This window comes from Podarcis tiliguerta (genome assembly GCF_965153285.1).
Source record: "Podarcis tiliguerta genome assembly, chromosome: 8".
Classification (NCBI taxonomy): Eukaryota; Metazoa; Chordata; class Lepidosauria; order Squamata; family Lacertidae; genus Podarcis; species Podarcis tiliguerta.
In genome coordinates, this window is record NC_139541.1 from 52743527 (window position 1) to 52765205 (window position 21679).

The 21679-nt window shown below is 45.1% G+C and overlaps 2 protein-coding genes across 13 annotated transcripts in view; one reads left to right on the forward strand and one right to left on the reverse strand.

Annotated features, from left to right (window-relative positions):
• The first annotated feature begins 5 nt into the window (after positions 1 to 5).
• On the forward strand, positions 6 to 15896 carry LOC310683220 (uromodulin-like). 2 transcript variants are annotated; one of them, XM_083452951.1, is made up of 9 exons: positions 6 to 224; positions 7097 to 7168; positions 7732 to 7902; positions 9581 to 9786; positions 10095 to 10255; positions 11260 to 11505; positions 12365 to 12524; positions 15298 to 15433; positions 15743 to 15896. In XM_083452951.1, the coding sequence occupies exons 2-9, from the start codon at positions 7099 to 7101 to the stop codon at positions 15832 to 15834; spliced, it is 1242 nt and encodes a 413-aa protein (XP_083309077.1). In that variant the 5' UTR covers positions 6 to 224; positions 7097 to 7098; the 3' UTR covers positions 15835 to 15896. The 2 variants fall into 2 exon arrangements, with proteins under 2 accessions (XP_083309077.1, XP_083309076.1); XM_083452950.1 differs by lacking the exon at positions 6 to 224 and adding an exon at positions 3702 to 4169.
• Positions 15897 to 17111: 1215 nt separating this feature from the next.
• The window catches only part of ADGRG1 (adhesion G protein-coupled receptor G1), a 39190-nt gene continuing 34622 nt past the window's right edge, over positions 17112 to 21679 (reverse strand). For 10 of the 11 annotated variants that reach the window (XM_083452892.1, XM_083452893.1, XM_083452888.1 and 7 more), the window contains one exon: positions 17112 to 21044. In XM_083452892.1, the coding sequence (XP_083309018.1) occupies positions 20926 to 21044 (119 nt within the window). In that variant the 3' untranslated portion in view covers positions 17112 to 20925. The remainder of the gene's footprint in view (positions 21045 to 21679) is intronic. The other variant, XR_014514313.1, reaches the window with a different exon arrangement.

The window sequence follows — 21679 nt, forward strand, 5'->3', positions numbered from 1 at the left end:
TCCTGGGAAGCTGAGGCTTCTGGGAGTTGTAGTCGTCTGTGTCCATCTCCTCGTCCAGAAACTAGCTCTGAGTTGTCTTTTCTTCCCAAGTTTGCAATGAAAGAGCACATTTGCGACAGGCAATGCCCCCCCCAACAATTTAGCTTCCGGTGGGCACCATGTTTTTCAGTTCTGGAAGAATGCAAAACCTAACAGGCAGAAACCCAGCTGGTGCAGCTGTCCCAGTGCGTAATTTATTGGGGGGCCTGATGGTTCCCTTAGTTGCGTTTTTATTTTTAAGATTAAGCTACAACTGGGGAAAGTCAGGTAGTGGGGCTTTTTGGTTACATTGAAGCCCCTTCCCCCGGCCACTTCATCCCACAATTCCAGCTCTAGGAACTCCCTGCAGGCAGGCATCTTCACCTTCTCCCTTTCAGCACCTACTTAAAACATTTTTCTTTAGGCCAGCCTATCCAGACATGCAGAAAACAACATGTGTTTAATCCCTTTTTATCTACTGTTGTTTTTCATCAGCTTTTCCATAGTTTAAATACCTGTTTTTGTTGATAATGTATGCGATGACAACAGCATGGATACTACTGGCCCAGACATGGAAAGAAGACAAAGTTCCGACCAGAGACAAATGGCTGATGAAGATGATGGACTTTGCCGAAATGGCGAAATTGACTGGGAAAATCAGAAATCAGGAAGAGAAGAATTTCAAGAAGGAATGGGAAAAAATTATAATGTATTTAAGAGAACACTGTAAACAACTAAAAACTTTGGCAGGATTTGAGTAATGCTTGTAATGTACGAAAAACTATGGTAGCTATGGATTATTTTTCTTTTGAAAAAAAGAGAAAATAAGGGAAGCAGTTGGGGGGAGGGAGATTGATAATGGTAGAATCATAGAATCATAGAGTTGGAAGAGACCACAAGGGCCATCGAGTCCAACCCCCTGCCAAGCAGGAAACACCATCAGAGCACTCCTGACATATGGTTGTCAAGCCTCTGCTTAAAGACCTGCAAAGAAGGAGACTCCACCACACTCCTTGGCAGCAACTTCCACTGTCGAACAGCTCTTACTGTCAGGAAGTAACCATGGAAGGGTGGAGTCGGGAGTCAAAGGATTCAGGGAATCCTAAACGATGTTTGAATTTAAATATGTTTTGTAAAATTCATTATATGTGTGTGTGTGTGTGTGTGTGTGTGTATATATATAAAGATAATGTTTTCTTTCATATTTCTGTAAACAGCTTTGAGGTTTTCTTTCCATCAAGCAAACTTTGTTAAATAAATGAATGAATGAATGAATGAATGAATAAATAAATAAATAAATACAGCATGCCCAAAACAGAGATGCACTCGTGGGGAAAAGTGATATTTTTAATTTTTTTCTGGTTAATAACTTTTATTGTTTCCTGAAGAAAAGTTACAAGTTCATTTCACAGATACAAACATGATCAATGCAAACCAGCAACTCTAAACACTCTTTGCTCCTGCAAAACTGTAACACTCTTTTTTTTTTTTATAAATAATTTTTTATTAATTTACAACAAAACAAAACAAACAAAACATACTTCACATTTCACATTTCAATTTCTTAGTCTTTGATTTTGGACTTCCTTCAGCTTTTCCGTAAATCTTTCGTAGCCATTATTAATTTCCGCATTTCTTTTTTTAACCATTGTCATTAGTTATATTTTTCCCTCACCTTCCTTTTGACAATGTCTCTCATATATTCACAGTGCTCTTTTGAAACCTTCTAGTGTTATTTGGCCATCACTTATACTCTCCAGATACTTAACAAATTTCCCCCAGTTTTCTGTAAACTTTTGGTCTCTTAAGTATCTAATCTTTCCAGTCATCTTATCCAATTCAGCATAGTCTAACAACTTAGACCTCCAATCTTCCATTGTCGGTATTTCCTGTTGTTTCCATCTTTGTGCCAGTAACACTCTTGCTGCAGTCACTGCGTATTGGAGATATTTACTGTCCTTTCTCTGTAACACTCTTGATCCTGATACCTTATAAATTGAATTTCTGCCTGTCACATAATCTGTACCGGGGTGCTTTTCAATGGAAAGCTGCAGCCATTATTTCAAGTGGTGTTACCGTAATTATCATTAGGAGCCAAGCAGGAGCAGGGCCAGCTCAATATATTTTGCTGCCTGAGGTGCAAGACAGGATGGCACCTTCTCCCAAGGAACATGCAGAAGCCAGTTGCAGTATTGTTGCAAGCTGGACTGTGCACACATTACCACTTATTCTAGCTTCTTTGTGAAACTTCTTCAGGATTTTAGTGCAAATTTCTCCTATTAAACATATTTGCTTGGCAAGCAATTCCTCCTAATAATGTGCATTATTAATATATTCATTTTATGTATATCTTATGCATGTTTGTAAATACTATTTGGTTGGACAACATAACAAAATTTAGGTAAGTGTGAATTTTGCTGTGTTTCGGTTTCGCATTATTTTGGAAAGTGTGAATTTGATAAATTAGGCTTTAAATGTGAGCCGAACTTCTTCTCCATCCCTAGCTCCCACCTCTGGTGTTTGAAGCCAAGTACCAGTGATGTTAGCCACAGTCCACTGGTATCCTCCAGCTTCTTGAGAAACACTCCAGTTTTATTTGCTTCCCCTCAAACCAGTCTCCATCCAATTAGAATTTGGAAGCCACGATGAAGCTGAAGAGTGTGGGTGGTATTCAACTAAGTCCTCCTCAAAGTAGACCCACTGAAATTAATGAACCCAAGTTAGTCATGTCCATTGATCTCAACGGAACCACTCTGAGTAGTAGGACTAGCGCTGAATACCAGGATATCAGCCAGGAGATGTTCCCATGTCTATCTGGAGGTGCCAGGGAATCAGGGGTTGAACTTGGGTCTTGCTACATGCAAAACATGGAATGGTTGGCATCCATCTGTCTTGGGAGACAATGGAGGAGTGTGCCTTTGCGTGTGAGGTCAAGCAGTTGGACAGTTGCAGCACCTGCTGTGACTGTAGAGACCAATGCAGGAGAGAGATGTTTTGCTGCAGCTGGGGCAGATGAAAGCATCTGGTTGTGCTGCTACAGATACACCCAGGGGTGTAGCTTGCTGTTCCGGCACCCAGAGCAGCAGGGGCGGGGCGATCTGCGCATGGGGACACTGTGGCGATTCACGCACGGGGGTACTGCAGCGATCTGTCCAGGGGGCTGATTGGCATGGTGGTGATCCACCGGGGGTGGGGGGGGGACGATTGGCACAGCAGTGATCAACCTAGGGGGCATTTTGTCACTCCCCCTCTGGGATGACACCTGGGGCTGTCCGCCCCCACTGCCCCCTTCCTGCGTCCCTGGATATACCATGGCAAATCTTTCTGCACTCCTCCCAGTGGTCATGTGCTCTACTACTGAACCACAGCCCTGTGGAACCTCCACCAGCCTCATCTGCTACTGAATACCATTTACTGGGGACCACAGGTGTGCAGAATGAAAGGTAACTAACTGTTTTGAGATTTCCAGTTGTTCTTAATAAAGATAATGGGCAACTGCTGCTCTTGGAGTCAGTTTCGTGAGAGACCTTTCTCTTGCCTCTTCCCCCAGTTCAGTACAAGCGTGAGATTTCTCTGACTGCTTTGGGGAGGAAAACTCATGCAGAAATCTTATCTGTGTCTGCTTCTGCCCTTTAGATATAAAAGCAGAGATGTAGTTAAACACCTGCATTGTTTCCATTCAATGATCATTATGAGGAACATCTGGAACACCCCCTCCACAAAGAAAGCACTTTTTTCAAAGCACAGTTGAGGAGAGGGAGGATACCAATAATTCTCTAAATGAGTAGCAGAAAATAATAAAATAACATAAAGAGCAAAACCGGACAGTTGTTTTGGACCTTGGGTGACGGTTGATGGAGACCTGAAATTAAAAGCAGGAAGATGAAACTTTCTGTTGACAGCTGCAATGAGAAGACCTCGAAATGGCACAAAAACAATCCCTAGGGAAGCCTTGGTGGGATAGGAAGAGGGTCAGCTGTTGAGAGATAATATAAGGAGCTGGGTGGGTGGAAGGGAGGTCTGTGTGGCAGATGAGGAGGAGCTGTGAGGTTGCAAGAAGCTGGCTAAAGCGAGTAAGAGACTGAGCAGCGAAGTTGTGGATGCAGCCTGGTCTCCTTTATCCATCTCTAGCCAAAGGGGCCTACTTCCAAGTAAGTGTGCAATGGCTTGTACCCTTAAAAGCTTTGGAAAGGGATGTGCTGTATTATCATTGTTTTGTCATTTTAGGCTGAATGCACAGAGCTCTAACTAGTTTTGACAGTATCCTATCTCTGTGTTCAAGTGCTCCCTTCGGAAAAGAGTCCCAATTCTCTTTTCTTTTCTCTCAAGTTGCAGTGTTAGAAGGCAATGTTATATAAATATATATGAGAGTTGCTGTATTTCAAAATGTGAGTTTGTTGAGTTTTTTAGTTTTTTTGTGGGGGACAAAGTTGTTGACTTCTGACATGGGTTGCCATACGTCCAGATTTTCCCAGACGTTTCAGTGGTTTCCACCTGGACACTGCTTCTGACTGCTTTATTCCAGCTATGTCTGGGAAATTCTGGACATATGACAACCCCAATATGTATTCCCAAGCAATGAGCAGTCAAAAGGCTTGGTAAATGTCTTTGAGATGCTGGTGTTTAAATGGCGATACTGGTAGCTAATTTGTTTTGCTTTCCCCCCAAAGTATGCCGGGGTGATACAATTTTGGAAACTGACATTCTAAATGTAGAATATAATTGTTCCCATGTCTGCTTGCAAATTTTTTTCTGTCAGGGATCCTATGCCTTAACAGGTGCCTGAAACACATTTTAGTTGAGAAAGTTAGATCCACCCAACATCGGCCTGTGAGATGCAGCTCTTAAAGGCATAGGTATCTTAGCTGCAAAAAAAAGTTGGCAATCCTATCTAAGCTAGAATCTCAAGTTCTCTGAAGATGCTAATTTTGCAAACAATTGGGTAAAGGTTCCATTCACTGCTAGACAAAATAGTTTGTTTCCCCTTTATAATATGAAGGAGACTGTGGAAGTTTAACTGCTTGGCTAATCATTTATTTTTAAAAATAATAATTGTAGAACCAGTTCTGTGGATAACCCTATTGTATTATTTACTACAATTCTTTCTTGCTACCATTAGCACATCCTCACATCCATCCCTCAATGCTATTTTGGTTTTCTGATCTAAAAAAGAAATATTCTGGTACCTATGTGGCACTTTCTCCAACTCTACAGCCCCTCAGTATTGGAGAGCTCCTCCTTTGCTTTCCACTCCCCACCTCTTAATATTTCCCAGGGGTTCCCAAACTGTCTTCCCCTAGCTTCATTCAGGTTAGCTGCATGGTGTCTGTGGATTTGTGGTTGAAGATGGAAGATGGCACATCCATAGCATATTCATTTTTTAATAGTATTTTAATGTGTCTCCTTTATTCCTTATATATTGTTATAAATTCTACTGAATGCAATAAAATGCAATGTATGAAAAATAGAAGCATCAATAAAGTGCCGCTGAAATCATACAGCACCTAGCACTGCACATCACAATTGCTACAACAGGCTGCTGCAGTTTGCTGGTGGGTAGATTCTTGGGGGGGGGGGCATGTACACATTGCCAAAAACAAAAAAACCAAACAAACCAGGAGAGGTGTCATCAGAAATGGGGACAAAAGGGGACATAGAATTCCATAATGTTTTCAAATTTAGAAATATTTACTATATTTTATATAGAAATGCATATATCTAACCATAGAGGGGAAGACTCTTGACCTGTGTACCTGCTCGGGTCCTGTTGCTCACAGCTGGTTGGCTATTTCAAGACACCCTCCCTCCATCCATACTTTCCTCCTTAGGATTCCTTATTTTTAAACCAGACTTTCTACCACACTGAACAGCCCTTCCATCTTCAACTTCAGTTCCCCAGACCTTGTTGGACTGCAATCATCATCCCTGGTCATTGGCTGACTTTAAAATTAGCCAAGGGTTTTTTAAATCCTTCTGCTCACACCTGTTCAGCATGATAACAACCAACCTTAAAAATACAACAAGCCCCATCAAGGTGTAGCATTCCAGGGTTTAACTCTGCACTGCATGAACAAGTCCTTTCTTTTATCTGTCCTGAATCTTCCAACATTCTGCTTCGTCGGTGTACCTGAGTTCCAGTGCTATAAGAGAGGGAGATAAATATTTCTCTGTCCACTTTCTCAATGCTATGCATAATTTTATACCCTTCTATAATGTTGCCTTTTTCTCACCTTTAAACTAAAAAGTCCCATATATTGCAGCCTTTTTTCATAGGGATGTTGCTCCATTTGGTTTGCCCTTTTCTATTATTATTATTATTATTATTATTATTATTATTATTATTATTATTATATTTATTATTTTCTTTTATTATTTAAAGCGCACCCATCTGGCTGGGTTTCCCTAGCCACTCTGGGCAGTGGCGGAGCAAGCCGATCAAGTCCCTGGGGTGGCGCGCCTGCCCTGCACCCAGGGACTGGGCCAGCCGCCCACAGGCCCACAGCGGGGCCTCCGAGGAGTCTGCCTGCCTCTTCCCACTCAGCCGCCCTACTGCTGAGGGTGAGGTGGCGGGTGGACCGTTTGGGGCAGTGTGGAGCCTGCGGGCGCCCAAGCCACCACATCACTCCCAGGAGAGACATATGACTCAGGTGTGCTGCAGGCCCCACGGTGAGTGCTGCCCACCATTTTGTCACCTCCCTCAGTGGGACACTCTACCGCACCCCCCTTGCTACGCCCCTGACTCTGGGCGGCTCCCAACAGAACACTAAAAACAGAATAAAACTTCAAACATTAAAAACTTCCCTAAACAGGGCTGCCTTCTAAACCTTTCACAACTACACAATATCCATTTTGAGGTGAGACGTCCAGAACTGTACAAAATATTCCAAATGCAGTCGCATCATATATTTGCATAATGGCAGTATGATACTGGCAGTTTTATTTTCAATTCATTTTCTAATGATTTCTAGCATGGGATTTGCTTTTTTTCCGAAGGTCACTGCACACTGGGTAGACATATTCACAATATCGCCTATGACTCCAAGGTCTCTCTCTCTCTCTCTCTCTCTCTGCCCCGCAGAAATGGCCATGAAGTGCTTGTTGCTCCTAGTTCTGGTACTCCTCCTGCCTGCTACTGAAACAACTTATCACAGTAAGTTTCCTGATGGCCTTCCTGGAAGACAAAGAGGCTGATGGAACGTCATCAGGGCAATAGATAAGTTGGACATAGAAGTGTCATTGAAAACTGAGTTTACAGTTTGCCAACTGTGCCCCATCAACCATATGGCTGGTTGGCATGCAGCTTGCCTCCTAAGCCTCCGCTGGAGGTGAGCGATCCCTGTAGAGGCTTAGGATGGAAGCTGCGCCCCACCAACTATATGGCTGGCAGGCATGCAGCTTCCTTCCCAAGCCTCTGCAGGAGGAGAGTGATCCCGGCAGAGGCTTGGGGAAACTCTGGGAAAGGGATCTTTGAACCACAGTGCCAGATATGCTTAAGACGGCCCTGTCAGCCTGCATACCAGATGGAGCTGGTAGACAGCTGCCCTGGACACAGAATTGACCTGTGCTTCCATGGACAGGGGCACAGTTACCCCATTCAGGACCAGACTTGGGACTGGGCAGCCCATCCAATTGAGGACTGTCCTCTGCAAAGTAGGTTACCTGACCTCCCACCCCTCCACTGGGCAACAGAATGATGGCTTTCCTCTGCTGTAGGTCATCTGACGGAGCTTCCCAGTGCAAGAGGAGAAGCTGCCCCACGTCCTCGGAGGAATCTGGGAGAGCCTTGCTTCCCAAACCCATGCTGGAACCAGGGAGACTGCACTGCAGTTGGGAACAATGCCAGCTGCTCTTGTAAGCCAGGGTTCACTGGCTTGCGCTGCAAAGGTAACACAGGTCTGCTGTGCTGTGGGGAAGTGTATGTCTTTCTCTCCCCGTCCCCCTTCCATCCCTGGGTGTGGTTGGTCCCAATTATAGAATGGCAGAGTTGGAAGGGGCCCCATGGGCAATCTAGTCCAACCCCCTGCAATGCAGAAATTGCAACTAGAGAATCCCTGACAGATGGCCACCCAACCTCTGTTTAAAAGCTTCCAGTGAAGGAGAGTCCACTGCCTTCTGAGGCAGGCTTTCAAAGTTCCTTCCTTTCACAGCACTTTGCCAAAAAAAACCCCTGAAGGATCTGCTAAATCATATTTTACATTACGAAGGATTCTGGGGTATTTCTGAAGCAGAGGTGGTGAACCTTTTTCAGCCTGAGGGCCATGGTCGCTTAAGACCAGACTTCTGTGGGGCCACATGCCAGTAGTGGGTGGGGCCAGAGCTGCAATAGGACAGGGCTCTGTCCACACTCTTTCACACACCCAAACATTTTCAGCCCACAGATGTGCACATACAGAGCCCTGCTACTCTAGATAGTTCCCTGCAGCAACAGGGCAGCAATTTGGGCTGCATTAGAATTGTCTGTGAGGGAGTGGAGTGCTTAACCTCCTACCCTAGGAACCTGATAAAACAGTGTGTGTGCATGTGTGTCTGTGTGTGTTTTAGGCCCCATCTGCACTATAAAATTAAAGTACACCATGGTTTCATATCACTTTGAACCACTTTCACCCAAAGAATTCTGCGAATTGTTGTTTGTTCAGGGTGCTGAGAGTTGTTAGGACATGCCATATTCCCCTCAGAGAGGTACAATTCCCATACGGTGGTACCTCGGGTTACATACGCTTCAGCTTACATACGCTTCAGGTTACAGACTCCGCTAACCCAGAAATAGTACCTCGGGTTAAGAATGTTGCTTCAGGATGAGAACAGAAATCGTGCTCCAGCGGCGCGGTGGCAGCAGGAGGCCCCATTAGCTAAAGTGGCGCTTCAGGTTAAGAACTGCTCTCCAGAAGGAATTAAGTCCTTAACCAGAGGTACCACTGTAAAGGTAAAGGGACTCCTGACCATTAGGTCCAGTCGTGGCCGACTCTGGGGTTGCGGTGCTCATCTCACTTTATTGGCCGAGGGAGCTGGCGTACAGCTTCTGGGTCATGTGGCCAGCATGACTAAGCCGCTTCTGGCGAACCAGAGCAGTGCACGGAAACACCATTTACCTTCCCGCCGGAGCAGTACTTATTTATCTACTTGCATTTTGACGTACTTTCAAACTGCTAGGTTGGCAGGAGCAGGGACCGAGAAACGGGAGCTCACCCCATCGTGGGGATTTGAACCGCCGACCTTCTGATCGGCAAGTCCTAGGCTCTGTGGTTTAACCCACAGCACTATCCGCGTCCCTGAGGTACCACTGTAGTTCCCTGCAAAAAGGGATTTACTGTTAAACCACTCTGAGAATTTTAGCTCCGAACAACTACAGTTCCCATTATTCTCTGGGGGAAGCCATTAGAATTAAAGTGGTATGATGCTGTTTTAAATGTACAGTGTGGATGGGGTCTTAATGGCCCCCCCTATCTCCAGCACTGGCCACGCCCACTGGCATGCACCCACAAGCACCCATCCACCACTGCATGCACTGCTCAGAGGTAGGGAGGTTCCCCACTTGCTCTAATTGATGGATTTTCTCCCCCAGAAATGGTGGTGAAACTGGAATGCATGGAAGAGTTCATGAGGATGCTGGTGAGGAAGGAAGCATTTGAAATGCTGAAGATCCCCCTGGCCTCTCTGCACCTGAGTAGCCGTACCTGCCTGGTCTCCGAGCAATGGCAAGACGGAGTCAGTTACTTTGGTGCAAAGCTGACTGGGGAGAACCACACTGCCTGTGGCTCCACCGTTAATGTAAGTGCTCTGGAGCAGCTTGTAAAGAAGATCCACACAAGCGTGCAACTGCTTAGTTTTATTTCATATACAAATCTGGAGCAATTTCACAAAAATATATAGACATGCTCACTGCCATTGATAGCCTTCCTGTTCCTTCTCTTCTTCTTCGTGTTCTTTTTCCTCTTCCTCCTCCCATCCATTACATTACAGAAATTCAATCTTGAAGTAACCAATGCATGACGTACTGTGGCCAGATTTTATATTGTTGCCCTCTTTATCCACATGTGGTTTTGAACCCCCTAATCCAGTTTCTGGTCCATTTTCAGATCAATGAGACTCATGTGTCCTACGCCAATATGATTGAGTCCGGCAGTGACAACGACCAGAGTATCATCACCAGGAGCGTCCAGATCCGCTTGCACTTCTCCTGCATCTATGCCTCCAAGCATGTGGTTGGCCTGGCCTACGGACTCAGGCCTGTGGACAAGTAGGTTGTTGTTGTTGTTGTGATGACTCTGGCCAGGGGCTTCCCTCTGATGGCCTTTGGCCTGCTTCCCCATCCTTGCTCCATTGTGGCATGTGCTGCAGGGCTGGCCAAGAGGGATGGGGGAGAACTTTGGTTCAGTTTAAAGGCAAACCCATCTAATTTTCACTTCCTGAAGCAAGAAGCAAACCAAAGCACAGCAGTCCCCCAAAATTCACACTTCTCCGAATTTTGCAATGCAGTTCTCCAGCCGAGTAATGTGTACAAAAAATGCATGCACTAGGGTAAAGTGCACATAGAAATGGAAAGTGAAAATATGAAACAAAAATACATCATGAGAAAATGTTTTGAAAACAATGTGTATATGAGACACAATTCCATATGTGTATATTACAAATTCGTACTAAAATGCTGTGAATTTTCATGAGGATATTTTAAACCCTGCTGGAAGTGAATTGGATCTTAATGCCTGAGGGGGTTTATAGGGAAGGAGGGGGTCTTTCAGGTATTTGGGACCTGAGTTGCTTAGGGCTTTAAACACCAATGTTGAATTGGGCCTGGAAACCAGTGTACCAGATTATATGAGATCTAAATGGAACCCCAGATGTAATCTGGCCACTGAATTTTGGACTAGTTGAAGTTTCCAAGCAGTCTTCAAGGGCAGCCCCACATGGAGAATATTGTGACAATCCGGTCTGGAAGTGGGCCAGTTAGATGGACCAATAGTCTGATTTGGTACTTCTGAAAATGGGCTCTCCCTAGGCATGCTGGAATCTCCCTCTTCTCATTTTGTCTTCGCGTCTTCTGGCATTCATCACCTGAGTTTGCTATTAGATATACTTATTTAACTTCCTTGTATCTTGTCCTGGGACTCCAGAATTGGGTGGGTAAAGGTGGTGATTGTGGGAGAGCGGATAAGCATGGGCAGGTGGGTTAGGTTTGTCCATGTGAATCCCTGACTGACTCTGGCGGGGTTTGTGTGTTGTGTGTTGTGTGTCTTTTCCTAGGATTGTCCAGTTTACGGTCAAGGAAGGGGACTTCAGAGTCAACATGGAGCTGTATGAAAATGCCAGCTATGTGCGTGCCTATCCCAAGTCACCACTGACGTTGCTCGTAACAGACATGCTCTACGTCCTCGTGAAAATAGAAGGGCGGGATGAGGCGAAGTACTTCTTCCTCGGCATGGAGGACTGCTGGGCCACCCCAACAAATGACCCACTGGACAGCACAAAGCACTTCCTGATCATGAAGGGGTGAGAGTTTGGCATGGGATTTCTTGAGGGGTTTGATCCTGTATATCTGCTTTCCCCAACCTGTGGGTTGCGAAGCCTCTGCAAGCGAGTTGCAGGCTTTACAAGTAAACTCCACCCCCCCATTTATAAAAAAATATATTATCATACCACTATATCATAAACAAGAATATCAAAATGGTTTACAGCAATGAAAACATAAAACCATACAATAAAAAAATTAAAAGCAGGCATCAGTTAACCGTTGGGGAATTATGTATCCTTAACTGCCTGCTTAGGCCTGGTGGGGGAAAAATGTTTCTGGCAGCCATTTAAAAGCTGGCACAGAATTATCTGAAGATTTGTAAGGTGAAATTGCTACCTATTCAGGTTGAGTAATATAACATTTTAGGTAATGATACAACAAGGATAGGAAATGAAGCAAAATGTAAAGATGTAAAGTTTAATTTTGTAAACCATCAGATGGGAGGGAGGCTCAGTCAAGCCAAAGAGATAAAACAAGAGTATCCGATGTTATGTAATGTGATTTTATGTAAAACCAATAAAAATCATTTATAAAAAATAAAAATAAAAGCTGGCACAGAAAGCGCCTACTGAATCTCCATTGGCAGAGAGTTCCACTGGACTGAGCCGATGACACTGGAGGCTCAGTTTCTCACCGTTGTCAAATGAGCCTTGCCAATGCAGGGTATGACCAACGATGCTCCTAAAGCTGCCTGTGGTTACCAGTGAGGTGAAAGGCACTTTGCACATTATCAAATACACTCTCTTTATTTAAAAAAATTGTGTTCCAGGACTGAATGTTTACAGCCTGGGTTAAGTTGGGGGCTGGACATTTAAGCTTGGGCTTGGTCTCTTCCAGGTGCCCGCACGACAAGACGCTGACTTTCCTCAATGCTGTTGGTAACAGCACTGTGGCAAAGTTTAGCTTTCAGATGTTCCAGTTCAAAAACTTCCAGGAGGTGTACCTGCACTGCCAAGTGCGCCTTTGTGTACCGGAGAACAAAGAGCCCTGCACCAAGGTAACCTCTCTCTGTGTGTCTTTAGGATATTGGCCACTCTTCTGCATCTCTGTAGGGTGTAGGTCACCACTGTGGTGCTCCTGGGCTCGCATGTATCCTCAGATGGTAGCAGGATCCCATTGACCTTCCTCATCCTTGTGCTGAAAAAATATCTTCCTTAGTCAATGGAAGGCTCCCCACCCCCACCACCAATTGAAATAGTTTTATAATGAGTGCCTCTCTTTTATAATGATGGGTATGTGTGTTTTTGTGTGTACAATCACACCAAAGAAATGTAGAAGAGCAAAACAAAGGATTGTAAACTGGAATAAGGGTATTGCTACTGGTGTACTAAGCTTGAGACACTGTAATTTAAAAATAGAACTGTGTAATCTGCTAGGCTGCTGCTATGCTCGGTATATAAAAGTATAGCAAGCGAGTAATAATCCTGTATTGCAGGGGTTGTGGTCTGACTCCACAATTTTGATATTAAAGGAATAATTGCTGGTGGCATACTAAATTTGAAAGATCTAGTTGTTGGGGAATTAAAAACAAACATTTGTCCACTAGGCTGCAGCTAATGCCCAGAAATGTAGCAAAAAAATATATGCATATAAGGGTGCAACTCTTAAAGATGAGGTATTGTAAAAATATATATACAAGCTGGTGGTTGCTGCTGCAGCTGTATATAGAAGTATAGCAAACCATTGTCAGGGTGGGGTTGCTGGTGCAAAGGTGAGATAGAGTGGTTGGAAATTCTGAAATGCACTTAGCCATGAGGCTGCTGCTTGCTTAGTGGGTAGAAGCAAACCCACTGGCAAGGGTGAGGCTGCTAGAGGTGAGAGATTTGCTTACCAGTGACTGGAAATTTAAAATAAATCTGTAAGCTATGAAGCTGCTGTTGATGCCCAGTACAATAGTGACCAAACAGCTACAAGGATGTGCCACTGCTGCAGCAGAGGTGTATGCTAAAGTAGATACAATTTTTTAATATAATTTAGCAAAATACTGTGAAAGGATGGAGAGGCGACGGTATAAAACTCAGCCACTGCTTCAGAGAAAAGAAGACAGCTAATGCCCCTTGATGGGTGGGGACAAGGGTATTGTACTTAACTAATAGGGACACGGGTAGCGCTGTGATCTAAACCACTGAGCCCCTTGGGCTTGCCGATCAGAAGGTCGGCGGTTCAAATCCGCATGATGGAGTGAGCTCCCATTGCTCTGTCCCAGCTTCTGCCAACCTGGCAGTTCGAAAGCACACCAGTGCAAGTAGATAAATCGGTACCGCTGCGGCGGGAAGGTAAACGGAGTCACGGTGTTCCATTGCGCCAGAAGCGGTTTAGTCCTGCTGGTCACATGACCCGGAAAGCCGGCTCCCTCAGCCTGAAAGCGAGATGAGCGCCGCAACCCCATAGTCACCTTTGACTGGACGAAACCATCCAGAAGTCCTTTACTTCTTTTTTTTACCTTTTACTTAACTATTAAAGAACAACAAACAATTTTGTAGAAGGGTAGGAAGGATGAGAAAAGAAAGGACTGTGAAGTTAAACTCCTGGATTGAGAAGGACTGGATTTAGGAGCATGGGTGCACATGCAAAGCTAAATACTAAGGCCAAGGTTGCAGGGCGGGGTGGGGGTGGAGTGGGATGATGACATCCAGTGAAGCTGAATGTTGGAAGATTCCGGACAGATAAAATAAAGGACTTCTTCACACACTGCAAAGTTAAAGTATGTGGAAATCTCTCGTGCATGAGGCAGTAATAGCCACCAACTTGGATGGCTTTAAAAGAGGCTAGGCAAATTCATAGAGGAGAAGTCTATCAATAGCTGTTAACTACAATGGTCAGAGTCAGTAATACTTCTGAATCCCAGTTGCTGGAAGCTGCAAGGGTGGGGGGTGATGTTGTGCTCAGATTCCGCTTGCGGGTTTCCCATAATGGGCATCTGGTCAGCTACTGTGAAAAGGGAACTAGTTGGGCCATTAGCCGGATCCATCAGGCTCTTCTTATGTTTTATGCACGAGTTAAGTAATAAAATAATTAATTTTTAAGATATAGCACAACAAACAACTGCTTCTAGGGGGGGATTTTAATGATATTTTTGATATATGTTCGTGCTTGTAAACTGCTTTGTGAGACTAATGATCTGAAAAATGGCAATTAAACCAAAATAAAAATGTAACAATTTAATAAACATTTAAACGTACTTTGGCTGCAGGTATGCCATACATTTAAAGCACCCACTCCTCCCAAGATTCCTGGAAACTGCAATTTACCCCCTTATACAGCTACAATTCTTAGCATCCTTGGCAAACTAGAGCTCCCAGGATTCTTGCAGCAGGGAAGACTTGTGCTTTAAATGTGTGATGTGAACACAGTTTTTCTTTCAACCTTTTTTTTTATAAAAAAAATCTGCACAGTCATTTGTAATACAGATTAATGCATAAAGAGGGCAGAACAGACTAATGATTGAACATGTGAAAGCGACACAGAGCAGGGCTTGGAAACCGAAATGTTGGACTACAGCAACCCATGTGCTGATCCAGGACAACTTTTTTTTTATTCTTCCCTTTCCCAAAACTTGTTGCAAAAGATCAAATAAGATGCTTGTGTATTGTATCCTTCCTTGTGGCTCTTGGGAGGGAAGAGGAGATCCATTTTAATTTATTTAAATTGAAAACAACAGGTTGATGGGCTTGCAGAAATGGCTCATTATGTAGCTATAATTCTGTGTTATATAAGATGATGCATCTTTGTACACATTCACGCCTTTTCCCTCTTGATCTTGATTGCAGCAATGTCCCAGCAAGCAAAGAAGCAAGAGGGAGCTGGTTGATGACTACCAGAAGATCATCTCCTATGGTCCCATCCGTTTCCTGGCCTCATCACACTTGGAAGTGCGGGATGCTGAAGACCAACAGCTCATCTGGAGTATGTACCTATTTTCCTGGATCAGGTCATGAATGGCCCAGACCAGCCTTTCCCAACCTGGTGCCCTCCAGATACTTTGGACCACAGTTTCACTCAGTCCTAGCTGGCACAGTCAATGGTCCGGGGTGATGGGAGTTGTAGTCTGAAACATCGGGAAGCCACCGCCAGTTTGGGGAAGGTTGATCTGGGCCATTGGTGTTCAGCCTTGGGCACCTGCTGGACTCCATCTCCCATCATCCACAGCCAGTCTTGGTCATTCTCTCTTGCCACAGCCCCCATCCTCAGTTACTTTCTCTTTCCTCTCCTCAGGAATGCAGCTGTGGATCCCTGGTGCAGTGGTTTCAGCAAGTATTGCTGTCGTCATCATTTTGATTGCTGTTGCAAAAGCCATGAAGAAATGAGCAAGCTGTAAAAACAAATGGCGGCAGCAGCAGAATTCCAAATAAATACAATTGCAGATAGATGTGGTGTCTCACTCACTAGCTTGCTTTACTCTGGGAGTCAGTTTAGAGGTGAGAAATACGATGTGTGATGGAACTGTTTTGTTCTCAGCTCTGCTGCCCCATTTCACACACAGAGCAAGCAGTGAAGGAACTTCTTTGGGTTGAGATGCTACTGTGTGACTATCTCCTGGGTGGCAGGAGGCTGCAGGGCCAAGAAGGGAGCTCCAGGGACCCAGATGCCTTCTAGCTAACATAGCAAGAGAGGTTGCTCCAACAGGCTTGCGGTGAAAGGTAATGAGACATTCCTAGCTTAAGGTTAAATGAGACAGCATGGTTTAAATCAATCAGCATCATCTTTTGACCAGTTCACTATGTAGATAAGCCACTACCAGGTATTTTGTGATTTTACCATCGTATTTATTTGATCCATGTATATGCTACCCTCCATCCAATTAGCATCAACCTGGGTCCCCATATGTTGTTGGGACCATGACTCTCAGCCTTCCTGACCATTGGTGACGCTGGCTGGGGCTGCTGGGTGTTGTAATCCAACAAGTAAGGGCTGCACAGGCCCTGCAGTATTGTAATGCAAGTGGAAGCAGATCTCACAAAGACATCCAACCTTTGCACGTTGCAGCCTGGCTTATGCGCTGTAACAGCGGCATGGGAGCCTGTCCTTTGATCCTGGCACGTTGCTCCATTAATTCCTGAAAGGGGAGCGGGGCAAATACAGGTGGTGGGGGGAGCCATCAGGTTGCCCAGTTTCTCCCCATCATTTGCTATGCGTGTGCAGTGCTGCAGCAACGCAAGGTTAGAGCACAGATGTGACTCCTGGAGCAACATGGCAGCCTGAGAATTGAGCTTGAGCTCATCCCCTGCTGGAATCTGTGCTGAAAGAGGCCCAAAGGTGGCACTTGATGCTTCTTAAACTAGGACACAGGGAGCCTTCCCAATCCAAAGACTGCTGCTGGGGGTGCTGTTTGGTTGGGGGCTGTCTACCATACAGTATGTGCTGATGGCTATGTCCAGTTGTACCATCATTTTGGACCAGGATTTTCCACGTTCTCCTCAATTAGCTGCATTATCTATTTTACCATAAGACCTGCCACAATTAACCCACATATCACTTCTACTCCTTCTTTTACACCACGGGAAACACAACTAGCTTTTCACACTAGGTGGTTAGTGATTATGGTCTTTGGTTCTTTCAGAGAAACTGACACAACAAAATAGACTTTTGTCAAGGAATCATCCAGCTGGATAGCTTTATTGAGTCTCGGCAGCCTCTCATACAAGGTGCTAACAGGGGCAATAGCTCCTCTCGCCTTCTGCACTGCCGTACAACAGGCTGGTCCTGCTTATTTAGGAGTCATTCATTGTACACACTTTGAATACCCCTTATGAAACTGTATGGACCTGTACGGTTTGCTGGCCCTAATGGCCCCTTTCAGATACTCTTTGCCTTACCAACTTGCTAGTTTTTTGTGTGAAAAAAAATCCATAAACAATCAAAACAGCTGTTAATACTTTTCTTTTTTTAACAACGAAGCATCCATAGGTGTACACCAGTCATCTAACGGAACTTAACCACCTGTAATTGAACACACTGACAAGCTTGCTCTTAAGAGTCTATTTGTCTTAAAGATACAGTAGCATGTATCAGCATGGGGGAATTGGTGAGCGTGAAAAAAGGGGCTGTGGAATTGGAGAAAAAGCAGCATGGGAATGAGGGGGAGGGTCTGTGTGCAAGGAAGAGTTGAGAAAAGTAATGGGGGGAATTGAGGGCTCGAAGAGGGCTAAAAAAAAGGAGTAGGAGGTATGGAAATGGGGTTGAAGATGGCAGCATGGACAAAAGAACAGGAGAGGTGGTGCCTTCAAAATTGGGCAGAAGGTGAAAAGGGTGCTTGGTTGCTGATGCAATGGGTCACTGTTAACCAGAAGGTTGATGGTTGGAGCCTACCCAGGGACAGCTGTGGGCAGGATTTGTGCATTGCAGGGAGTTGGACTAGATGACCCTCTGATTCCCTTCCAACTTACAATTCTATTATTCTAAGGGGGGAGGGAGATACAACTTACCATGGGGTGGTTTGTGTGCAAGGTGCAGTTTCACAAAGGGGGCGGGGGTGAGGCTAGTGCATGGGGGTGCAGAATAGAAAAGTAGCTCCAGAAATGGGGTGGGAAGATCCAGTGGGTCAATCTGCGAGGGAAATGGCTGGCGGCTGGCAAGTGGTGCCAGCTGGGGCACAGCCCCTAGTTATAAATGGGTCAATAAATATAATTTTTGTATGTTAAAAAACAAAACTGTCCAGCAGGGCAGGTGTATGAGTCTTCGCCCAAAGATTCCTCTTGGGTTTGCTATGTGCTTACATTTTTGTGGCATAAATTTGGTTGTAGACTCTGCTTTGCCACTACATGTCTAATTTTCCAACAGCATACGGAAAATGGTCAACTGTTTCATGCTGGAGTCTCCCTCACCAATACATTCAATTCTATTTTCTTAGTAATAATAATAATAATTTATTATTTATACCCCCCGCCCCATCCGATTAGGTTTCCCCAGCCACTCTGGGCGGCTCCCAACAGAATATTAAAAACACGATGAAAGATCAAACACTAAAAACTTCCCTAAACAGGGCTGCTTTCAGATGTTTTCTAAAAGTCAGATAGTAGTTTATTTCCTTGACATCTACCGAGAAGGCCCTCTGCCTGGTTCCCTGTAACCTCACTTCTTGCAGAGAGGGAGCCAGCAGAAGACCCTCAGAGGAAGACCTCAGAATGATGGGGGTGGAGACATTTCTTCAGGTATACTGGGCCGAGACCACTTAGGGCTTTAAAGGTCAGCACCAATACTTTGAATTGTGCTCAGAAACGTACTGGGACTTAGTTGAGAAGCTGTTTTCTCTCAATGAAGCTGTCAAAATGTATGGACTACTTTTATAGAAAAGCCTGTTGGGCTACCACATTATATTCTGATAAAAGCAGCCTTCTCCAATCAGGTGTCTTCCAGCTGTTCTGGACTACAACTCCCATCATCCCCTGGTTGAGCTGATGGGAGTTGTAGTTCAAAACAACTGGAGGGCACCTGGTTGGGGAAGGCTGGGAGAAAGCAAAAATGAAGCGTGCCCCCACCCCCAAATATATTGTGTGATCTTGGTACTAAAAACAAGTGTGATCATTCTGGAGTCCTGTGACGTCAGTTGATGCCTGCTTTCCCCACCTCTCCTCCTTTATCCTGCCAAATGGCACGGAACGATGATTATTTTTGCTCAGTACTTTCTGATCCCGAAGAAAATGGCTTTATTGTTCTCTGAATTGTGCCCAGAAGGGAACAGGAAGCCTGCAAGCTGGTGAGAGTGTGCTGCTGGGACTTGCTCTGGGTGGGGCACAGCCAGTAAGGGAACGGCGGGGGGGGGGCGTGTTGCTGGGCTAGTTCTGCAGCAGCTGGTGTTTTCAAAGAGCAGCCCCCAGGGAGGAATGCATCGGAGGGACCCCACCCTTGAAAGAGTTACTTGATCCAGGTGAAGTCAAGCAAAGCATCTGCCGCAAAGGATTTCTAACAAATGCATTTTGAATTACAAAAAGAGTTTTATCAGCTTACCACACTACAGTTTTAAAAAAGAGAGAGAAATAGCTATTGCAGCTACTGTTTCAGGATAAAAATGCCTGTATGGTTGGACACACCACAGGGCTGTTGTTCTTATACACAAAAAGGACTGTTCGGGGTCTGTCCACACCTTGGCAGAATGTGGATTTTGCACCCCTTCTGATCCGATTAATTGGCTCGTCCAGGCAACATTCTCCTTCAGCTACTTTTGTCCCACACTTTCTCCTCCATAAATCTAGACTTTCTCTATGCTCAGGAAAATCCAAAGAGAGTCAGCCCACTCAGCAGTCCTGTGGCCTTCTTGCATTTGTTTTTCCAAAGTGGTTGTTTTCACTCCTTTTCCACGGAGTTTTCCACGCCTCCTGCTAGGTCCTTTGATCCTATTTGCAAGTCTGGCAGTGAACTTGGCCGCTTCTGCTTTGTTAGTGAGAGTTAAAGTTGTTTCAAAGGATTTCTTTCTTTCTTTCTGGAAATTATAGTATTGTTATGAGTTCGGAGGTACCAGACCCCTCTAATGCCTGGATCCAGCATGTGTTAAAATATATGCCAGGCTAGTTTCTAGATGAGGCTTCCAGATTAAGAGACTGAAGCTCTGTGCGAGACGACAAACAGGCAGGGCTCCTCCTTCAACTTGCAGATAGTGAGAAGGACAAATGCCAGAGTCTGGAGTAGAGTTTGGGGGCTGTGATGTAAACTAGAAGAGGGGCAGAGAGCAATGTTTGATGTCTGTTTGAATCCAAGATCCTTTTGGGATGTTAATGCTGTGAGCACTTCCATCATGGGCTCAGATTGTATAGATGTGTGTAAATAAACCATATATCACAAAGACACCACAGTCTCCGCTGTGGCCCATTGTGAAGGAAACACGAATCCTGGGTAAGTGCCTGGAACCTTGCACTGCTTGAAGATTGGGGTGGCGTGCAACAGAATAATTTCTAACTTGTTTCCATTGTATTTCTTCAGGGTGTTTGTTATCCATGCTCTCAATACCTATCCAATATTTTTTTTGCAATCACATACCCCGACATGCCTCATAACCGATGGCGGAGCAGGAGAGCGGTCCTTTTTTGTTAGGAAAAGGAGTCACAAAATGAGTTCCCCCTTTAAAAAATTACATAAATATATATAGAAAGAAATACTGCATTTAAACCATTTGCGGACGTGGTTTCCTCTTTGCAACAGTTCCCTCGCACGTGCTCAACAGGTATGAGTGCTTTCCACGGAGACGGAGGTTAGAGGTGAGGATACCCCTGATAAATAGGGGAGACACAGGCATGGAGGGTTCCAGGTTTTGAAACAGCCTGTACGCCAACCACTCAGCTATGGGCAGTGCAAGGACAAAGTGATCCCTGAAAGTCTGAATTTCCGAAGCAGGTAGGGATGAGGCCTTCGGATCCACAGGAGGCAAGGCAGGACATCCAAGCAGAATGTGACCCCTCACTGGGTCATATGCTGGTGCTGCTCGGCTGTAGCTTGATGCTGCTGGAATTGGTGCTGTAGAAGTAGGAGGAAGACCTACGGGACTGGAGGGTTTTTGCCAAGTACCAAAGGAAGATGAGGAACCCTGTGGGGAGAGAAGGAGGAGGGTGAAACATGAAAGGAGGAGTTGGAGAGCATGTCAAGACTTGTCCTCCTGTGTGAACCTTCCCTGTGGCAGTGTCAGGGAAGAACACAGCTCAGCAACAGAGCCCACACCCTGCATGCAAAAGCAGCAATTTCAATTTCATTGTTCTGCATGGGACAATGACAATAAAGATATCGTATATCGTTCCTAGAGACTGCTGCGTGAGAGGCAGGGAGGCCAGCAAGAGGTGGAGACAACTGGTTGCAAGAGTGCAGACAAGTGAGGGCAACACTAAGGTTAGAAACACAGAATTATAAAGTTGGGAGGGACCCCAAGGGTCATCTAGCCCAACCCCCTGCAATGCAGGAATCACAACTTCAGCAACACCCAACCTCTGCTTAAAAATCTCAAAGGAAGGGTCGTCCACCACCTTCCAAGGGAGCCCCATGCACCACAATGGACCAGCCACCAGAGGGCAAAAGGTCCCAGGTGCAAGGTCCAGGTAGGGCTGAGAAAGACTCTGTGTTGGAGAGCCCCCAAGAGCCACTGCCAGTCAGTGTGGAGCAGAGGTGGGCTAAAGGACTGCTTTGCATGCGAAATGTCCCAGGTTCAATCGCTGATGGCATCTTCAGGTA

Excerpts from the sequence above, each read along its gene's own strand:
- LOC310683220 (XM_083452951.1), top strand. The coding sequence starts at position 7,099 with ATGGCCATGAAGTGCTTGTTGCTCCTAGTTCTGGTACTCCTCCTGCCT. Across the intron at positions 7,903-9,580 it reads CACTGGCTTGCGCTGCAAAG|AAATGGTGGTGAAACTGGAA; the intron begins GTAACACAGGTC and ends TTTCTCCCCCAG. Across the intron at positions 15,434-15,742 it reads AGACCAACAGCTCATCTGGA|GAATGCAGCTGTGGATCCCT; the intron begins GTATGTACCTAT and ends TCCTCTCCTCAG.